The 20,563-nt window shown below is 44.9% G+C and overlaps 1 protein-coding gene across 3 annotated transcripts in view; it reads right to left on the bottom strand.

Annotated features, from left to right (window-relative positions):
• Window positions 1-20,563, bottom strand: part of LPCAT2 (lysophosphatidylcholine acyltransferase 2) — a 92,126-nt gene that overhangs the window by 49,443 nt on the left and 22,120 nt on the right. For 2 of the 3 annotated variants that reach the window (XM_075537979.1, XM_075537981.1), the window contains exons 4-9: window positions 11,357-11,469; window positions 9,507-9,567; window positions 8,527-8,585; window positions 6,447-6,481; window positions 3,711-3,765; window positions 3,174-3,344 (exon numbers count right to left, since the gene is read on the bottom strand). In XM_075537979.1, coding sequence (XP_075394094.1) covers window positions 3,174-3,344; window positions 3,711-3,765; window positions 6,447-6,481; window positions 8,527-8,585; window positions 9,507-9,567; window positions 11,357-11,469 — 494 coding nt within the window. The remainder of the gene's footprint in view (window positions 1-3,173; window positions 3,345-3,710; window positions 3,766-6,446; window positions 6,482-8,526; window positions 8,586-9,506; window positions 9,568-11,356; window positions 11,470-20,563) is intronic. The other variant, XM_075537980.1, reaches the window with a different exon arrangement.

Genomic DNA, 20,563 nt, shown 5'->3' with positions numbered 1-20,563 from the left:
ACTTATTACATGTGCCAAAACACAAGTGAGCCGTAAAACCCTCTGGGAAGTAAAACCCTCTGGGCCCTGTGGCCAAGATGCTGGTTTCCCAACTTTCCCAACAAGGAAAACTCCTTAAGGAAGTGCATGTCTTTTTGTCTGGTGAATATGGAGACACATCTCAAATAAAAACCTCAGTAACTACCACTTTCTCTTGTCACTTATAAAATTGAGAATCCCACCAAGTTCTAGCAGCAATCCTGTTGCTACAAGTGTGTGAGTGTGTGTCTATGCGCGTGTACCTTTGTGCGATGAGGTTTCCTAAAAGGCCCGTTTCAGATCCAGAGCTATCAATCATTTCGGTATACTTAGATATTTAAATAAGCTATGTAAATGCATTTCCTTTTCCCCACATCATTAGTGCTTTGGAGATTTGAAAGGGAAAATATACTCATATGTACTGATCATAATCCTCATAATTACCCTCCTTTCCTAAATCAGAAATTTCGAATTTTCTGAATGGAGAAAACAAAAAAATATTTTGTACCTTTGCTGGCCACTTTAGATCTTGCAAAGGAATTTTCCTGAAACAAAGTATGTACCTAAGACAAAAGCATTGTTATTGAGCTATATATAATACACTGATGGCTTTTAAAGTCAGTCAAAAGGCTCCTTAGACATGAGGATAGTGAGACTTGGGACCTGCTACCGGGAGAGCACAGTCCCTGGAATAAGATCATCCGCAGAGAGACTGGTTGACACAGTGGCTGCATCAATGGGCTCCAGCAGGACAATGGCGCAGGACCGTGCAGGGGTCCTTCTGCTGTCCACAGGGTCCCCGGGGGCCCGAACTGACTGACGGCACCTGACAATAACAGCAATAGTCAAGAGAACGCCCGGTTGATGCAAATGGCTAGCACATTCAGCTACTAACCCAAAGACTGACTGTCTGAGTCGAAGCAGAAGCACCTTGAAGAAAGGTCTGGCCGTCTACTGCGACAGAAATCAGCCGGCGGCCACCCCATGAAGTACAGCTCTGCTGACACCCACGGGCATCTCAGCGGGAATCGATTGACTAGTAACTGGTTAATAGTAACCAATTGATCAAAACACTCATCTGTTAAAAGCAGCAGTAAGGATTCCCATTCATTTGAAAGACAGAGGAAAGGGGAGGCGTGCTTCTGAATAACCAACCGAAACACAAAACTCACTGCCATGGAGTCCTCGAGGACAACGCATAGCAATCCCGTAGGACTAGATAGCGCTTCCCCCGAGTTTCTGAGACTGTAACTCTTTATAGAAGTAAGACAGCCCACTCTTTCTCCCGCGGGGTAGCTGGTGCTTTCGAAATACTGACCTTGTAGTTCGCAACCAACGCGTAACCACTACACCACCAGCCAAGACAACTGAAACTGGAAGAACCCAAGGAACTGAGACTGCTGCCCAAGCCACAGGTGGGCCAGCTCAAGCTGAGCCTCCTCGGATGTTGAGGAAAGGCTGGAGCCTCAGTGATAAGGCCTGGCTCAGCCAAACCGTGAGCCAGGCTGTGTGTACACTTCATGCCCAGAGACCTATGGGAGACATTTTTCAGCTAAATCCAAACATCAGTGAATTGAAGTATTCAGCAATCTCAGTTAGGGGTCCTCGGGGTGAATCTATAGTCGATCTACAGTTGATCTACCCCCAACATGAGAATAAGAAATGCAAACTCTACAAATCTCCATCCTCTGGCACGGCCCCTCGATCCAAGCACATCCAACTGAAAGTCGTTTTGTTTGGGAAGCTCTGGAACAAAGGATAGATTCTTTCCTTGGCCAGAAAACATTGCCCGAAAGGGTGACAGCTGGAGAATGCAAACAATGTAACTTAAATTTTTGTTTTGCTTTAAAGTCTCTACCAGGAAAGGAAATGTGGTAATAGCAGTTGGGGTACAAAAGGAGGAATTTGCATACCTCTGTTGTAATGTAATTTCATCACAGAGGGCGGGGCTGAGGAGGGGGGCATGTCCACTTTTGTCCCTACATCTTGTTTTCTATGAGAAGGAGATTTTGAAAAGGAAGTTTACACACACACACACACACACACACACACACACACACGCTATCTTCAAACTTGCCGAGACTATAGGATGGCTGTTTCATATATGGGCGGTTCTGGTAACTTACAAAAAAGGAATCAGAGTTGTACTACTATGGGTGCCGGTGTAAAACTAGGGAGAGCTGGGCTCAGAGGACTTAGAAGTTGTGCCCCCCCAGAGCTTCTCGAAGTGTGTCCTATGGAAACCTGGTCACGGAGAGAGCCTGGGTGAAGGCGGCCTGTGAGCAAACATTTCCAGAGCTCACACTCCTCAAAGAAGCCTGCCCCATTTTGTTGGTCCCAGCACATCCTCCACGTATTAGGCCACAGATGCATTTTCTTCCAGAGACACCTAAACACATACCAAGAACCCGTGTTCCTGATCACTCTGAGAGATGCTGTGTGGGTTTACAAAGGAGCGTCTGAAGATAAGCAAGTATTTTCAAAGCAAGTGGAATGTGTGCAAATCTCCAGACATCTTCTAGGAAGGTTAGACTCGTTTTGAAATCCAACTTTACTACTTCCTTCCCACAGCAGTCAGTATTGCTGACAACGTGGAGGTTAGCTGAAGGGCTAAGCATTCCAAACCAAGTAAAAAACAAACACTCACTACCACAGTGTCGATTCTGACTCACAGTGACCCTATAGGACAGAGTAGAACTGCCCCTGTGGATTTCTGAGACTGTAATTCTTTGCGGGAGTAGAAAGCTTTCTTTTTTCCTCCGCAGAGTAGCTGGTGGTTTCGAACTTCTGACCTTCCAGTTAGCAACTCAACGTATAACCCACTGTGCCACGAGAGCTGAGTGAGATGATATTCCTGTGACAGAGCCCTGTCACTACTGCACGGCTCCCATTCAGGATCTACGTACACATGTTAAAAAGCTAGGGTTTCATGATATGAGCCATGGATGCAGCTTGAAGCCCAGGCAAGAATCTGGGGACCTCTGATCTGGACGACCTCTGTCCCCAGCTGCCTGAGGGCATCACTCTCAAGCAAGCACACTGGAATCGGAGGTGCATTCTGCATCCCACTCAGAAACGGAGAGTGGACGTTGAACCATCCAAAAACTACCTCTAGTCTTTAGATCTCGACAGAATTTCCTAATGGCCCCACCTACCCCCACACGCCACCCTAGAGGCTGCCCAGGTGAAGTGTTCCCACGCGTTCCACCTGCAGGATTCAGTCCATACACAAGGGCTTCGGAGCTCTCGGTCTCTGCTCCGCACCCCAAGGCGCATCTCTGAGCATTCACGGGATCTGCACGGCTCTCTCCGCTCCTGGGGCTCTCCTGTTGGGGACGTGAAAATGTCGCCAAGGGTATGCCACAACAAGCCGAGAGCCACCGCTGCAGGATGGCCCTTTCAGACGGTGACGGCTGTCACGGACTTGGAGCTTCTTTAAAGGAAGGTGTGTAGAAATGACTAACGCCACAGGCACAAGTGCCTTTTGGAATGTAAAAATGGTGTTTAGAGCTTAGGGGGTGCTTGGTAACTCAGCTCCAAGGGCTAGATGCAGACAGCCTGGTTTAGGCACCCGATTTATGAAGATCCAGGGCTTTCCCATGTCCTGACCTTTCTCCAGCAGGCCACCCGAGCCTGGAAATTCAAAGAGGAAAGAAAGGCCAGGTCTCGACTTCCCCAGCAACCTCACTTACCTCCACTTCCACCCTCGTGAAGGGCTGGCAGAAAGTCAGCACGCAGAGCTGCAGGCTGAAGAGAAACAAAAGGAAGCGGTGTCTCTTTCTGAGCCCAAGGGGATCACCTACAGGGATTCAGTGCGCCTGTCGGACACGTCCTCCACACACAACACCTCCCCCCCCCCCTCCCGTCACACTTCACCCAGCTCTTGCTTTCTAAATGTCACATTGAAACTTTACCTTCTTGGGCTTCTCTGGCCCTTCTTGATACCGAAAGTTACAACATCAAAGGCAACACCAGCAATGTTTTTGTGAGTCAGAGCTGCCTCTCTGCAGACTAAACCCCAAATTTGAGGTCTCCCTGACAACGGGGACTCAGAGGTCTAATTCCCTAGAGAAATCTCCAAGGCTGGAGTTTAAGGTATGGATATAAAAGTTGTATAGGAGCAAACTGCAGAGTGGAATATGACATTGCTAAAGTCTTTTCTGATATTACAAAGTCCCCCACCATCAAAAAAAATTATCATTAATTGTCTCTGTACTGAATAATGCTTTTAGTTATGTGGAAATTTTCTGAAAAGTTTCAGGTTTCATTGTAAACCTAGACAAAGGCTTTCTTTAAGGCGGTTAACCAACACTTTCAAAGATTCTTTGTGAGATTGTTGTTCCCGCTTGTAGCTTTCCAAGTCATCCTTAGCGTTCCTGGACAAGATTTTCATGGCATTTTAGTTTACCCTGATTTAGTCCGATGACTTGGAAATCAGGCAAAGTGTATTAACGTATATGGTTAAAAAAACAACTAACCAATCTTCCCTGCTCCCCAGTAAGAAATTAACATATATTTAATCTGTAAATATCAGTCACAATGACTTAGTTAAGATTAGAATTTTAAACAAGGAATTTAATGAAAAGAAGAAATTTAGGAAACACGAGCATTCAGGAAATCAGAGAACTTGGGGAACAGAATTTAAGAAACTGGAGGTTTCTGTAACAGAGTATAAAGCGTAAAAATAGAAAAGTCAGTTCTCAAACTTTCCATCTGAAAGGCGAAAAAATCTGCAGTTACGGACGTCAAGCAAACAAAGCTAATCCATTTTAACCACCATAAAGTAAACTGCTTTTGAATTACTTTCGTTGGGTATTAGCATTCAATTATTTATGAGCAGCATGCTGTCTTCTGTAAATTCAGAATGGGTTGAAGAAAACAAAAGCACTTATAAAATCTCACTACCCTTGCCTTGTCCTCCACTCCACAGATAATCCCAACGGACCGGAAACAACTTCTCCACAGCCGTCCCTTTTCCTTAGGTGTTTCAAACCCTTTGGTTTAAAATGTCTACCACAGACTTCTGAGTCTAGAGGGCACTAGGAGCCAAGGTAATGAAGAAAATGAACTTCCAGTAAAAGATGCAGTGCTACCAAGCACACGGAGCAGACCACAGACAACAGGGAAATAAACTCATTGCCATCCTGAACGCTAGCGATCCTACAGGACAGAGTAGAACAAGCCCTTCGGGCTTCCAAGACTTGAAATCTTCATGGGACAGAAACCCTCATCTTCCTCCAGAGGAGACGCTGTGGCCCCCAGTTCTGTGAATGGCCCACTACACCATCGGGCTTCCTTCCCGTTGATAAATCTTACAACAAGGAATTCATACCCATGCTTCCCCACGATTTGACGCTCTAGAAAAAAAATTCATTCATTGAGCTAGTGTCGACTGTAATATAAGGTTTTGATAACCGTGTTGTAACTTTTCTTTATTTGGGGTAGGTCCGCTTTAATTTCAACCACCAAGGACTGAAGCATAGCAGGTCCAAAAAGGTCTCGTGCCTGGTAATGTTCAACCCACGTCAGTTACCTACTTGAGTTAAATGGATTCGGTGATTTTGTGAGTAAACACACCATGATGGCAAAAAATCAGGATGCAATCTCACAAAACAACTCTGCTGCTTGGAAGTTGGCTGGCTTATCTCAGAGGTATCTAAAGACAACCACGGAAGCAATGATGACTTCCCTTGAAATATGTTAAGTGCTAATCATCTACCCGTCCCCTATGCTGTCTGCTCGCTCTATATAACCCCCCCCCAAAAAAAAGGCACCGTTGGTTAAGTCCTCGGGGGAAGTCTTCCAATCCAGATGTCTCACCTGGCTCTCTCCAAAACTAAATGGGTGCAGACTTATCGAAGGGGAACGCATTAAAGAATGTACCTAAGGAAAAAGAAGATTCGACCCATTCTGTTCTTTTTAGAGACTCTTCACTCTGGCTTGCTTAACAATGAAACTGTATTCCCGTCCTTTCTTAAGAGCTTATAGAAACTGCTGATCCCCTGCTTTTTTAACCCAAGAACGGAACTGAAAGCTTGGTGAGCTATTTTCTCAGCTCAAGTCAGACGCATTTTAACTATTTCAGGCTACATGACTAAGTTGCTTTGGGTTGTTCAAACCAACACAGAAAAGTGATGATGGAGGCATTAGGTAATAAACCTGCACCGGAAATGAAACTACAGAATCAAAGTTAAGATCAGTGCGAACAAAACCGTTAGAATGTTCCAGAAGAACACACCATGGGAGCATGCTCATCAAGAACAGAGCCCCTCTCGAGATCCCAGAGATGAAAGTGAGGCTCTCTCCAGAGACTTGTCGGTTATGAGGTTTAATGCTGTTCTGTCTTCGCCTTCACAGAACAGACCTGTTTTTAAAACAACCAACCGCCTGCCATCTTCACTAAACAGAAATGTACATACATAACTTACAAGGTATATCCTTGCCACGTCCAGGTCACAGTGTCCTACAACAACAAAATAAAGTGTTGGTCTGGAAAACAGTGGACGACAGGAAAGAGAGAGCTTATTTTTAATATTTATGTTCATGTATGTCCCCCCTCACCGGATGAAGAGCAACGTGTATGTTATTACTGTTAAAGAATAGGATTCGCCGGTTCTAGTATCAAGCAGCAATGAGTTGATCTTGAATGCGTGGCTTCACAGATACACAGAAAGATCTGGAAATAAGTTGCTCTGAAATTTTTAACTGTTTTCTTTCACTACTGTGCATACTTGGCTATTGCTCTCTCCTAACATGAATAGATGTGGATCATTGGCTGACGAGAAATATGTCAGTTCCGAAGGGAAAAAAGGATTATTTGGGAGTACAGACTGAAATCGTAGAGCATCGAGGGATTTTGAATGCATGGTCAATGCAATGCAATCGGCAGAAGCATAATGAGTACATTGTAATTGTCTAATTTTTTCTCTTTTATTTTCATGTGTTGATGCTGTTGAAAACACACTAGAACGCGTGCACACTCCTTCGTCAGGCTGTGGCTGTGCCATTGAGTGACCGTGATTATACTCAGCTTGTGTAATCATTCTCATCTTCCTCAGGTTGTCCCTTCCCCAGTCATAAAAACTCATGACCCTCTCCCTTTCTACGGAATCTTTGAGTGGGCTGTTGTCAATCCGATCACATCTCAAACTTAACCTAACTCATTGCCCTCAATCCCTGCCAGTGCAGGGTTCCTGACTGCGGCTGGAAGTCCTTAAGTGAGCAACCAGCACGATCCTCCTTCCATTGAGCGGCTGGTGGGCCGGAAATGCCAACTTTACAGTTAGGGGTCCACCAAGCATCTGAGAGCGCCACCAGCTAATTCTGGAAAGAGTACCATGCTTGGTTTAAAGAAGGCTTCAGAATTGCAAATTCTCTGGGAATCCAGACTTTAGGGAGCCATTGAAGTTGGGCAAACTCCAAAAGACTATTGTTCTGAGATAATCTTTAAACCTTGGACCAAAAACATGCCCTGCAGTTTTCTTTAATTCCCTTTTTTATTATTAGGAAAGCCCAAGATTGAGAAACTAGCCACTGAGTAAAAAGTTAAACTGTAGGGAAGTCTTATGTTTCGTCTCCCAGATGATACTTTTCCAGTGGCCATGGCCTCAGTCCTGACCACAGTGCTCTCCGGCGTCCAGGAGCAGAGCTGGGCTTCGCGGTGTTGTCAGGGGCTAGTTTCTCAGCAGACCGCCCACCTTCCTTCGGAAGTGATTCGGATGGACTCTAACTGCTGAAGGTGTGGGCCCCGATGAGGAACGACTCTCTGTGTCCCTTCGGTAGAGCAGCGGTTCTCAGCCTGTGGGTCGCAACCCCTTTGGATGTCGCCCGATTCATAACAGCAGCACAATGACAGTGATGAATTAGCAACGGAAATAATTTTATGGTTGGGGGGGGGTCACCACTTCATGACAGGGTTGCGGCATGAGGAAGGCTGAGAACCACTGCTCTAGAGAATAAAGTTCGTTGGAGAACCATTGCGTTCCTTTTCCCTTAAAAAGCAAGGGAAAAGGAAAATGGTGGCATGACCAACATCCAGAGGGCAACAAGGAACCCAACTGGAGGGGACAGAGACTGTTCTGTGAGCTAGCTCAGGACTTTATACAGAGCGCTCATTTCTTGTCCAATCCTGTTGGTTTAGATAAGCTACTTGCCAAGAGCAACCCAGCTAGTTAAGTACTAAACTAGTCATCATCTGTCATTGCCAAATTACCTTTCTGGACTGAGAATCACAAATGTATGCCAGCTCTCTACTGTCCGTCCTAATGAGACCCTGACTCTGGAACATAGTGGGCACAGAGGGGCCTCCGGAACTGTGCTACAGAATCCTGACAACTGGCCTAATATCAGTTAATAGGGCATTACCAAACAGAGCCTCTTTTGCAAAAAGAGCCAGCTGAAGGAGTCTTCCCAATGGTCTCCTCACACCTTACTACGCTAGGACAGGGTCCCAGGGATCATGCTGTTTGGGAAGCCTGGCAGGCTGCCACGGTGGAACGCCATGCTTACCAGCTTGTTTGGGTATCGGAGGAGGATCGGTTGCACTGGGGCCCCAGGAATGAAGGCTCCTGTAAGCACAATGACATGTCAGAGCATGCTCTTCCTGCTAATGCGAGTTCACCTGCAAGGAAGGCTATGGGCCAATCCAAGAGTAAACGATACCATTTTCTACATTTTGGCCAATTCTACCATTTACCGAAATCCGGGATTTAAAAAATTCAGGATGTTTGAAACAAACTTTTAAATGCTGTGTCTCAGACACTTGAAATAGGTGTTTATGTCCCCACTCTAGTTTTATTTTATTTTTATTTAACTTTCAAATGCCTAGATTTGACACAAAACTGCAAATCCCCTGCTATCAAGTCGACAGTGACCCTATAGGTCAGGACAGAACTACCCCGTGGGTTTCCAAGACTGTACATCTTTACAGGAGTAGAAAGCCTCAGTTTTCTTTTGCAGAGCGGCCGGTAGTTTCACACTGCTGGCCATGTGGTTAGCAGATGGAGGGAGGAGTAACAAAAGCAAGGCAAAGAGAAGTTAGAGGAATCCAAATGCTTGAAGCCAAGCTGCATCACCACCCCCTCTCTGTGAGTCATGTTGTTGGGTCTGAACACTCTAGCGGCCAGCACCAAGTCATCTTAAAGTGCCAGTGGCTCTGGAGGCTGCATTCCAATGCCATATGTTATGAGAGGTGGCCGTCAGAAAGCATCCCGAGACCCCATAAAGGTAAAGAAGTGGGTTCTCTACTTGGTGACATGGGACCCAAGGGGAGAGGGCCCTTCAGGGAAGATTATGATAGCAAATGAGAAAGTAAAGTAATAAGTGGTTTCACAGTGTTAAAAACTTTTTAGCAGGAGAGAGAGAGAGAGAGAGAGAGAGAGAGAGAGAGAGAGAGAGAAAGGTGTTCAGGGCCACTTGAAGTTATTTTTGTGTATTACTGGGAAACATTCGAGAAATCTCCCATAATAGATAATTTAATTTTTTCTCACCTGGTTTAAAAGTAATCAAACAGGAACGATTTGTACAAGTGCCCTCTGGGAAAACAAGTATCTTGGGAAGAAAGGAACAGATTTAATATTTCAGTCTAATTAGGAGATCACTTCTTGACTCATTTTCTTATGACTTTACATCGAGCCGCTAATTCTTTCAAAACAAGTAAGCACGTCACAAAAGCGTCGCACTTGAGTCTAATGATGGTGGAACTGCTACAGTCAGCTCGACTTTAGAAGTAATGTGTCTGGTTGATAAAATAACCAGAGAACAGACTTGCTTCTTATTGATATTATCAAGGTCTATGAAAAGTGTAAAGAAGATGGAATCCTTACACCCTGGTCTGAGTGTACATTAGCCTCACTGAATCCTTTATTCGGCTGCTATACATCCTAAACGCAATCATGGCCTCTGGGTTTGCCTGCTCCCCATTTAAAGACCCTTACTCCCGTAAGATATAGTTCAGAGAGGTCTTGAGGAGAGCGGAGGAAATGCTCACAATTTGCTTTCTGCTAACATGAACTAGTGGACCTATGGGATGCAACTTAATCTCTTCCCTTAGAAGGCGTGTTTAGCTGCTAACGTACATCCTATGCTTCCCACGTGTAAGATGTCTAGTACAGTTGCTTCCCCTTTAACTGAGTCAAATAGCAAGTGGATTTGATGAGGTTTGAAGAAATTAGTGGTGAGCAAATGAATACGTGTATATATAAAGGTCAAAGAGAAAATCCTTGCGCTCACAGCGGTCAGTGATGTGTACTTTATACTAATTAGAGATGAAACGCATTAATACACTAACGTGCCATAATAACGGGCAAGTGGTAAAATAAGAAGGACGAAGAGGTAGGATTCCAACCTCCAGTTTAAATGATTACGAGTTCGCATGGCAATGGGATATAACAACAAACATTATTTGTTCGGTAGAAATGCTATAGTGATGCGATTTAGGATGGACGTATGTAACGTGAATCATAAACTCTTACAGCTAGAAGGGGCATCGAAGGTCGCATCACATCTCGGATGCTTGAATTCTTTCTACAATATCCCCCCCAAGTGGTTGACTAGCCAACGCCTGGAAATTCGAGGAAAGGCATCCAACCAAAGCAGCTCATTCTACTTCTGACATGAAGTTTCTTTCTCCGGGTAAAATGACCTGGCAGGTGTCTACCTGTGACTTCCCATCTGCCATGCCTAGATATACTCCTTAGATACAAAGAGAAACATAAACCATGCCAGCTGTTTACAGCATTCCTGGCATGGCTTAGTGTCTAAAATCTTCAGGTTATGCAAATTCCTCTGAGTTCACCGGTCCATGTCAGCATGGGTGGACACTTGCAATCCCACTAGTTCTGCTGGAGAACACAGTGACCGCGGCATAAGGAAGTGAGTCACCCACAAGGCTTTTTCGCTGCTGCCCCTTCCCACATCCTTGGACTTATAGGGGGGGGGATGAGGGTGGACAGCTGCAGTTTGTTCTACAGGTGATTTGGGTATGTCCTGAATTGAAAAACACGCTCGAAACATACTTCAGATTAAGATTAAAGATCCTAGGCACCTTTCCAGTAAAGCCACTTGGACTTAGAAGTAGAGAATTCTTTTATATGATGCAAGTAAAAAGCGGTTCGGCGTTAGGCGAGTGGAAAAGAATGAGATATTTATCTCCATGGGGCACCGCGTGGGGAAGAAGACTTCTTAGTCCTATTACAACTATTTTGCACCGATTATACCAAAGAGACCCAGCCGGGGTGTCCAATACACTGCTGTCTCTGGATCCAAATGAGCAGGAGTTCCAAATGCACAAGAATCGACTCTCAGAAGATTTGAATGAACATTTTACTCCGTGTTTTACCTGCGGCCATTCCCCTCCTGATGTTGCTCGCTTTATTATTTCATTTATTGTGTTTTTTCGAGAATCTGGATCCACACGGGAGACCAACACTGGCTGCAAAGCCCGCAACAGTCCTTTAAAACAACAACAGCACCAACAAAGTCACAATCAAGCTCTTTGCTTTTTTTTCACTGCTAGGGTGACCAGGGCATCATCAACAACTTTTATGAGAAACTCAATGTTAGAAAAAACAGAAAAAAGAAATGAAATGAGCCTTGAATCCAAAGCTCCTCAGAAGGTAGTTTTGAATTTCTGAAAGAGAGGTAAATAGTTAAATCTAAAAACATTTAAGCTGCAAGAACATGGAAAGAAACTGATGCCACTTTCTCCTTCCAAGATTTTCTCTTAATTGCCACTGGAATGGAATTCAAGGTCATCCTGTCTTTTTGTAGGAAGAACCAGAACACTGGTGACGTGAATTCAAAGTACAGATAATCGTGGACGCAATGTCTATTCATTTTATTAAAAATGTTGGCGCAAATCTTTCTAAATAAGTAGTACTGTCCTAGCACACGCACGATAAATCACAATTTATTTGGGATGTTTTTCTACGTGCCTCGTTAGGAAAGAGCCATGGTACACCAAACCAGGTGCTTTGCTTTGTTCTGCATCTTTCTTGGCCAAATGGCATAGATGCAGAAGCTGTTATTTCTCCAGAGAACCAGGCAACGTTCACAGTCACGCTCTCATCACGTGACGTTCGCAGTAACCTGGGGAGGGACAACCGGGAGCAGTGACTTGGTGACTGGTGCCTCTGGGAGGGCCCAAAGCAACGAATGGGGAAAACATTTCACTACCTTCATTATGTTTTATGGAAGGACTCGTTGTTCCACGTGAAAATTTTCAGAGTTACACACTGACCCCTCATGGAGGTTTGGAGGCAACAGGGAAGCAAGCAGAATAGATGTGATGTTTTCTCAGCATGATACCATGAAGAAACATTGATGCAGCAACATTAAGCTCCCCCCTCCCCAAACTCATTAAATTAAACAGAAATCAATTGTAAATTAGGTGAATGTTTCCAAAGCAGATCAGCTTCGCATTCAGCTAGGTGTACACCTCTTTTGCTAACCCATTGACTGCAATCTGCTCAATGTGCAATCAATTGCCCCCCCCTGCCTCCCTCCTGCCTCTTTCTGCGCCCCCTTCCTGCCTAACCCGCCCAACTTTGCCCTTGGGAAACTGCTGCCATGTTTTGCTCTTCAATGGTGGATTATTCTGCTGCAGGGGTAAGCTGAGTTCCAGACCTGAAGGGCCAAGGTCTCGGGTCCTGAGGATGCCCCAGCTGGACCTGGGGCACAGCGTTTCCTGTTTCAGTCTTGAGATTCTGTTGTAATGCAGGAAAAGCTAACAAACCAGCAGTTTCTCTTTCGAAGCCAAAGTGACTCCTCTCCACCAGACGAGGATGTGAAAGGATGCCTGCAGCTACAGTGTAGAGGCTCCTCTTGTAAGCAAAGAGGACAATCTGCCTGTGAGGAAGGCCAGACTCCCCCAGAAGACCCCTTTCCCTGAGCCCTGTCCATAAAGCAACCCTCAACTTGCTGTCGAGAAAATCGATGTGTATGGACTGGGTCTACTCCCTAGGTCAAAATAAAACAAACTCTATGCCATCGGATCAATTCTAACTCATAGTGAATCTAACGTGGACAGTGGGTAACTTCCCCTATGGGTGTCCAAGACTGGAGCTCTTTGCGGGATGAGAAAGTCTCATGTTTCTCCTGTGGAACAGCTAGTGGTTTCAAACTGCTGGCCTTGCAGTTCAAAACCCAACACGTAAACCACTAGGCCACCAGGCTCCTAGTGTTCAGTCAATACTCTCACTTTCATTTCCAACCCTGTCTGGTGAGTTGGCTCACTTTGGACAAGCTGCCCATTCAGCCCTGTGTGTTTATACCATCAGTCTCTATCCCAATAATTAAGTAGCCAGAACAGGGACTGAATAGGAATTATCCCCCCAGTGCCTGTGTGGGGCCACAACAGAGGCATTGCAGAGAAATTAAGCAAGCCATTGGACACCTGTGTGAAAATCCGGAACTGTGCATGTGCAAACTAAGCTCCCCTGCACAGGTGCAACCTAAGCCTAAAGCTATCTATGAGCCTGACATCACACAGGTATGCTTCATTCAGTCAAAGAAGTCAGTCAACTCCCTCAACCACGCCTCCCCCAGCCAGTAGGCCGCATGGAACCAAGGCAGGGAGCACAGTCCTGAATGCCCTCTTTGGCCACCGGGGACTCCCCCTTTCTGCGTGTGTGGGTTTCCGCTCCCCATTCAGGGATTCTTTCCATGTGGTGTTTCATGCCCAGTTGCAAACTCTGCGCGGTTTCAGCGCAGCCTGGCACACTTTCTAGAAATAGTGTGTGCCTTTCCATGACCAATACCTGAAACTTTCCCTTTCCCCCATAAAACTCGCTTGGATTACAAAAAGGGCTTCTGCTGCCTTAACTCTGAGCGAGGTGAAGCCAAGAACAGAGGTTTCCCAATCCAGAAACCTAACATGTCCAATAAACCTATTATGATTTTGAGTTTTGTTCTGCATTTTTCTCCCACTCTATTTAAAACCTTCTAATATGATCCTTTTCTGAGCAGCTTGTTTTAGGGGAGAAGAGACACCTCAAATCACAAATAGAATTTAAGAACATTTATGAATACTCAAACAGGACGCAGACAAGACAAAGACACATCGTCAGAAGAGGGAGACCATTAGCACAAGGTCACGAGGACGCTCAGGTTTTATGGAGACGTGCCCGATTAGGAAGGAACAAACAAAAACAAACTCACTGCCACCGAGTCCATGCCAACTCATAGTGACCCAATAGGGCAGGGTTTACCTGCCCCTGTGAGTTTCTAAGACTGTAACTCTGTGTGGGTGTAGAAAGCCTCATTTTTTCCCCAAGGAGCAGCTGGTGGTTTTGAACTGCTGACCTTGCAGTTAGCAGCCCAATGTGTAACCACTGCACCACCAGGGCCCCTTTAAGTAGAACATGGGTGGGATAAAGGAAACTCACAAAAGCATGAGTGGTGGGAGAGGCTTCTTGCAGAATGACAGAAGCAGGAATGAGGTCAGGATTGAGACACATACATTATGCTAGACAGAAGGATTTATAAGATTCAAACGAGGCAGGAGGGGCATGACTCATGAAGAGCATGCCCACGCAAGTCCCTGAGGGAGAGGCCACCCCTCCCAGAGGAGTGGCAGCAATCCACTCTCTAATTCACCAGGCCTGAGAGCAGGCCGTTCATTCACGGCCCTAAAATGGTCAGAATCCGATGGAGGCGGAATGTATGTGTAGACTCACACCTGGATTTGCTTTCAGCAAACGGTGCTCTGAAATTCAACTTCTAATATAGTCCTCAGATCATCCTGGATTTAAAAATCCTCTGATCACAAATAACCTGAAGTGTTATTTTCCACAGAGTCTCGTCACTACCTTCTGTAGATGGCTGCATGTTTCTGAGAAAAATCTTGAAGACCCCTGGCTACGACTCAATGGCTGGGCACCATGTGATTTCTTCATTGCACTTTGTAGGCCTCATTGCTTTGGGGATCATGTCACTAGGGCAAGTGTGAGATTCCTTGGGTGGGAAACGCCTCGCTCCTTGGCTTCGCACAAGAAAGAAATTCACGCCGAAGCCTGGTTTGTGATCCCAGTGGGTTTCTATAAAGGAGAGACGAAGTTTCGGGCATTACAGTCACTGAACACAGGCCTCGGGGCACTGCACACCCACGTGGTGGCCTGGCTGAAGCCCAAGTGAGCAGAAGGCACAGGGGCAGCTGGAAAAGAGAGGGTGGTCTCCGGTCCGGCATTTTTGAGGCTTTCCGTGGGGAGGTGTGATCAATGGTATTGGTTGACCTCACTGGCTGAATTAAGCCCACCTGGCCTAGACTGGGCCAATCCAGTGTAGTGACCACCTAGGTTGTATGTGCCACGTCCCCTGACTCTGTGCCCTGAATTGGCACATGCCCTTTCACCTTTATCAGGTTCCAACTTCCTGTGGGGGGGCGGGTGTGCTTGGCATGTAGATGAACAACCCGTGGGCCCTGTTGTGCCACCCAACACAAGTATTGATCATGGGCACTTCATAAGAAATAACTGTTCTCATATTGGGGCTTAAATTGAATGTGAGCTCGAACCCATTTATAAGATTTTAATCGTTCCAGTCAGGTTTATCATTTTGATCTCCTATTGTCATCTCCCAATACTCTGCTTGGTAACCAGTTTCTTCCCAGCCCTCCATTATGGATAGAGGGAAATCACTGGAGGATTATTTATTGCCAGTGTAGATCTCATGAATGCAGTGTGCTCGCTTGCTTGGTTGTTTTTCCACATTGGGATTTACCTCCGATATATTGTGTCATTGAGGGAGCCTCCTTGCATTTTTGTGACTTGTTTTTCCTGTATTTGAAATCCAGGATCGAGGGACTTATAGTGACCGCAAGTAGAACGAGGGTTCTTGGAGGGTAGAGGGGGGTGGCAATTCAGAAGAAAGAGAATGTTTTGAAACTGATCGTGTTAGCAACTGCACATCACAGCTTGATGTGACTGAACTATGGAATGATAGGATATCTGTCTTAGCTCCCAATAAATCATTTTGAAAAAAATTAAAGCATATATATTTTTAAATTCGTATCTATGCGATGTATGTCTATAGTCCACTTCAGACGCAGCATATTAGCTTCCAGAGGAGCATTTTAAGTATCTTTCATGGAGCATTTGATAATTCTAGTAAGAATCATTGGTCTAATCAAACAATATAGATATCATACTGTTAGGTAGCCAGGCAGGGACCGGGGGCTGTGCCTCCCATGACTGCGTAGGCCACATAGAGGGGATTGGGAAGGAATCAGGCGAGCATAGACTTTCTACCCCCTGGCCTGTGACCATCCTACACCTGGCATCATTGCATGTGTTTTGTGAGTCTGAAGATGACTTTATAGACTGGTATCAGACATATGGGCTTTGAATGGACTGGGTTGGGATGCTTTCTTAATGTACAATTACTCTTTGTATAAGACCCTCTCTTATACACATATCAGTGTCCATGAATTTGTTTCTCTAGTCAACACAGACTAACACAGAGATGAAATGATTACTGACATTTCTGGACTCAAGTGACTAGCCTGATTTTCCTGTTTTGTTTTTTTTTAGTCTGTTCCTTTAATCAGATTGAATTCTTTAACACACCACAAGGCTGAGAGCAAACTGGCCTACTGGCTTTTCTAGTCCATACTTCAAATTTCTAGTGGCCTTTATGCATTAGGTTTGGTTTGGTGAGTTGTTTTTCCAGCCCAACCTTAAAAAAAACCAACAAATGGCTTGTGTGGGTTACCCTGAATTCCATGGAAGGCAGACATAGAACAGAAATAGTAACAAAATTAAGTCAAATGTCTGAAAATACATGTAAGATGAAGATCTGAAGGTCTCCATCTAAAGAATGATAAGTACTATGAGGTGTTTGTCTTTATCTACATTCTATACACCCTCAAGATGTAAAGGAACAAGGGCACTGCATTGCTTACCTATAAAGAAACAAAGCTATTCCTATTGGAGACCTAGTAGAAAGCTTAATTTCATTCTGTTTTGTAAACTATAGCTTAAATTTCATTAGCTTCTCTAGTCACAGTTTTTATAAAGTTTTGCTAAGTTTATTAATAAAGGTATTCAATTAGAAAAAAATATTTTGTCCAACCCATAATATCTAACCCATTAGACAATTTAGGAGAAATTGCAAAAATGGTTACTGATATAAAATGCATAGACTCTTAAAACACACAGAAAAATGAGGAACTAATATGGTTTTTGGATCAGTTGTAATTCACGAACCCTGCTACCTTCTAGAATTCTAGAAGTCTTGATTTAGTCTGGTGGACTACAAGCTTACAAGATCAGTCCTTTTTTCTCAGCCTAATATGTTTTTTAATTTGGGCAGGTCCACAAAGCTCTTTCGGTTAGCTACACCCATTTTAAACTACTACTGAAAATGTTCTCCACAGGTTGCCAGGGCTGGTCTAAAACAGTGTTTCCCCAAGCAGGCCATACCACCCCCTGGGGGGCGCTGCAACAATCCAGGGGACTGGTAAGAGCAGATCATCTGCACTGTGTCCTTGATTACGGGCAAAATCATCCCCAAAGAGCCCATAGTCCTAAGGGGGATAGTCCCTTGTATTTATTGTACAAAAGTTTTAACCATCAGGGGGCTGGTGAGTAATTTTTTTTTCTGAAAAGGGGGTGGTGAGTTAGTTTATTGTGCCAACCTGGCTGATAAACACATGTGGGGTTAATTGAATGGCAGAGGGATAAATGGCTCAGTGAGCCTCGCCTTTCGAGTCTTCGGGGTCTCTTGCTTTCTGGTGGTCGGACCAGGGTGCAGCTGCCTTAGCAGTTCCCTGCTTTTGCTTGCAAGGCTCACTTCCTGCAAGACATCCCTAAGGAGAAGCCACATGGACCTACCCCGATGCAGCCCTGGGTGCTGGAGCAGCCGTATGGAGACCCCTGCCAGCGCTGAGATGCTTACGCACTCACTGACTCGGCTTTCCTCCTGCAGTCGGCGTCATTGCGTCTGTTTTGTGAGATGGAGGACTTTGTGGATTGGTGTTGGGCATATGGGTTAATATTGGACTTGTGGGACTTGAGCAGCACTGGGTTGGGGTGTTTTCTTGATGCGCACTTAGCCTTTATATAAAACTCTCTCTTATACATGAGTTTCTGTGGATTTGTTTCTTTAAAGTAACCCAGACTATTACAGGTGGTAAGCCAAATAAGTTTGGGACCCTATGTTCTAAAAGGACCCTTGATTATTGAATGCCAGTCTCTATTGCATGGGAAGAGAGGAGGCATTCCATCTTACCAAGAGAGACGACGTGTGCTCAAGACAGTGGGATAACTGACACCTATTCCCCTCTGCTCTGGGTGATTTTACCCTAAGCCTGCATAAAAATCCAGGCAGCGGCAGCGATGCAGTACACGTCAGCATCCCCACTGTACGCAAAACAACACACTCCAGAGCTGCTCAAAAATAGGAATTCCCTCTGCTGAACACCGCAGCAGAGCACCATATTCCAGAGCAGCGGTTCTCAACCTCCCCCACGCCGCAACCCTTCCAGGCAGTTCCTCATGTGGTGGTGACCCAACCATAACGTCATCTTCGTTACTACATCATAACTGTAATTTTGCTACTGTTATGAATCGTCATGTAAATATCTGATAGGCAGGATGTATGTTCATTGTTACAAATTGACCATAATGAAAGCATAGTGATTAATCACAAAAACAATATGCAATTATATATTGTGAAATATTTATTTCTAAGGACAAATAAGTGAAAATTTGTCCTGAAGTATGGTGTAGCATGGGTAAGAGTCTTCGCACTGGGTACGTGGATGTGGGACCCACCTGGAGACGGATAGAGGAGCGGTGTCTCCATTCCTAAGACCATCGGAGATGTTTTCCGATGGTCTTAGGTGACCCCTGTGAAATGGTTGTTTGACTCCCCCAAACAGGTTGCAACCCACAGGTTGAGAACCACTGTTTCCAACAATTCTTAATGTCACCCCAATCCTAGGCATATATATTGGAAAGCAAGAACAAACTGTAAAGAAGGTAGTCAGAGGCGAGAGAGAGAGAGAAAAAGGAACAAAGGTTTAGTAATCCACAGATGAAAAAACACACAGCAAGATTGAACAGAGTTTCTGGGGAAGAAATTAAAAAAAACAAAAACGTGTCCCTAAATCCAAGAGTATTCACCTTGTGGAGTCTCTCAGGGTTCATGGAAATGTGGTGTAAAACATTCTTTTCTCTGATGCCAATTCTTCAACCCTCTGGAAATCCAACCAGGGAATCTGACCCTCATCCTGCCAACTATGCATTTGTGTTTTTTTGTTGTTTTTTGGGGGTGGAGTGGAGACCCCGGATTGCAAATATAATTTAAGGAGAACATTTATGAAGTCTTAAACAGGACATAGACCAAACAAAGACACATTATCTGGATGAGGGAGACCATTCACATCATGGTGCCCAAAGATTTACAGAAACACATCCATTTAAATGGAATCTGGGAGGGCAAAGGGAATTCACAAAAGCATAATTGGCAGTCTCAGGACATCACAGTTTCAGGAATGGAGTCATACACATTATGCTAGACCGGAGAATTTACAGGATTGGTTAAGAGCGCTCCAACTAAAGCAATCAGGATCATAAAACCGCGGTACCCCAATATCCATTAAGGGCATGCCCATAACTTGCCAGGAGAGTAGCTGCCATCTACGTTCTAGTTGGCGACTGCCTTGTTATTTATATTCCTGGTAAAATGGTTGGAAAGAATCAATGGCAGCTCCCTTTGTACTGCGACATATAAATGGATTTAGGGCTTGTGATAGCTAGTTTTTCTTGTGCCAGCATGCCACCTGTAAGAAGATACAAGTGGCGTTTATCTGTCAATCGGGTCGCAGTTAGATGACCTCATTTGGAGGTGCCACTGAGACAAATTGCTTCCTGGAGGTGGGCACCTTCTTCACTCTCTGGCTTCACCTTCCTGAGACTAACCAGAGCCCTGTGATGCGTTCACCGCCATTGGATCCATAGGACTTTGCACCCTTTGGACAAGTATCAGAAATAGGGACTTGATCTGGACTGGGCTGGGATGTTTGCTTGATCTAGAATTACTTCTTGACATAAAGCTCTCTCTTACCTATGTATGAGTGTCACTAAATTTGTTTCTCTAGTCAAGCCAGCCTAACACATTATGGTACCTTGAGAGTGAGGTACTAGAGTAACAAATCATGAAGGTGCAGAGTGGACGCTGGTCTGACCTCCTACTTATGGTAGTTTTTCTTCTTTCATTAGCCAGAGGTCGGACAGGCCCACGCAGTTGACTCCATTGTGTTCTGGAAAGAATATGGGAAGTTAAGATTTACATTCTTTCCTTCGGTTAGTCCTGTCTGAAATGGTGAAAATGAATGTGACACGTGTTAATTTTAAGCTCAGGGGGTGAAATCGCCCTTGAACTTCTTCTCTGAGACCATGTTACTTAGTCAAAATGGCTGACAGAAGGCCTGGCACTGGCTTGATGCAACCAAAGGCTAAAGGCCATATTGTACCTGAATGGGATAGTTTAGCTGAGAAGTGGGATTGAGTTTGACTGTTTTAAGAATGTGTTTAGGATCTGGCTG

This window comes from Tenrec ecaudatus, chromosome 18, assembly GCF_050624435.1.
Source record: "Tenrec ecaudatus isolate mTenEca1 chromosome 18, mTenEca1.hap1, whole genome shotgun sequence".
Classification (NCBI taxonomy): Eukaryota; Metazoa; Chordata; class Mammalia; order Afrosoricida; family Tenrecidae; genus Tenrec; species Tenrec ecaudatus.
The sequence above is the reverse complement of the archived record's forward strand: the minus strand, read 5'-3'. Positions and strand labels throughout refer to the sequence as shown.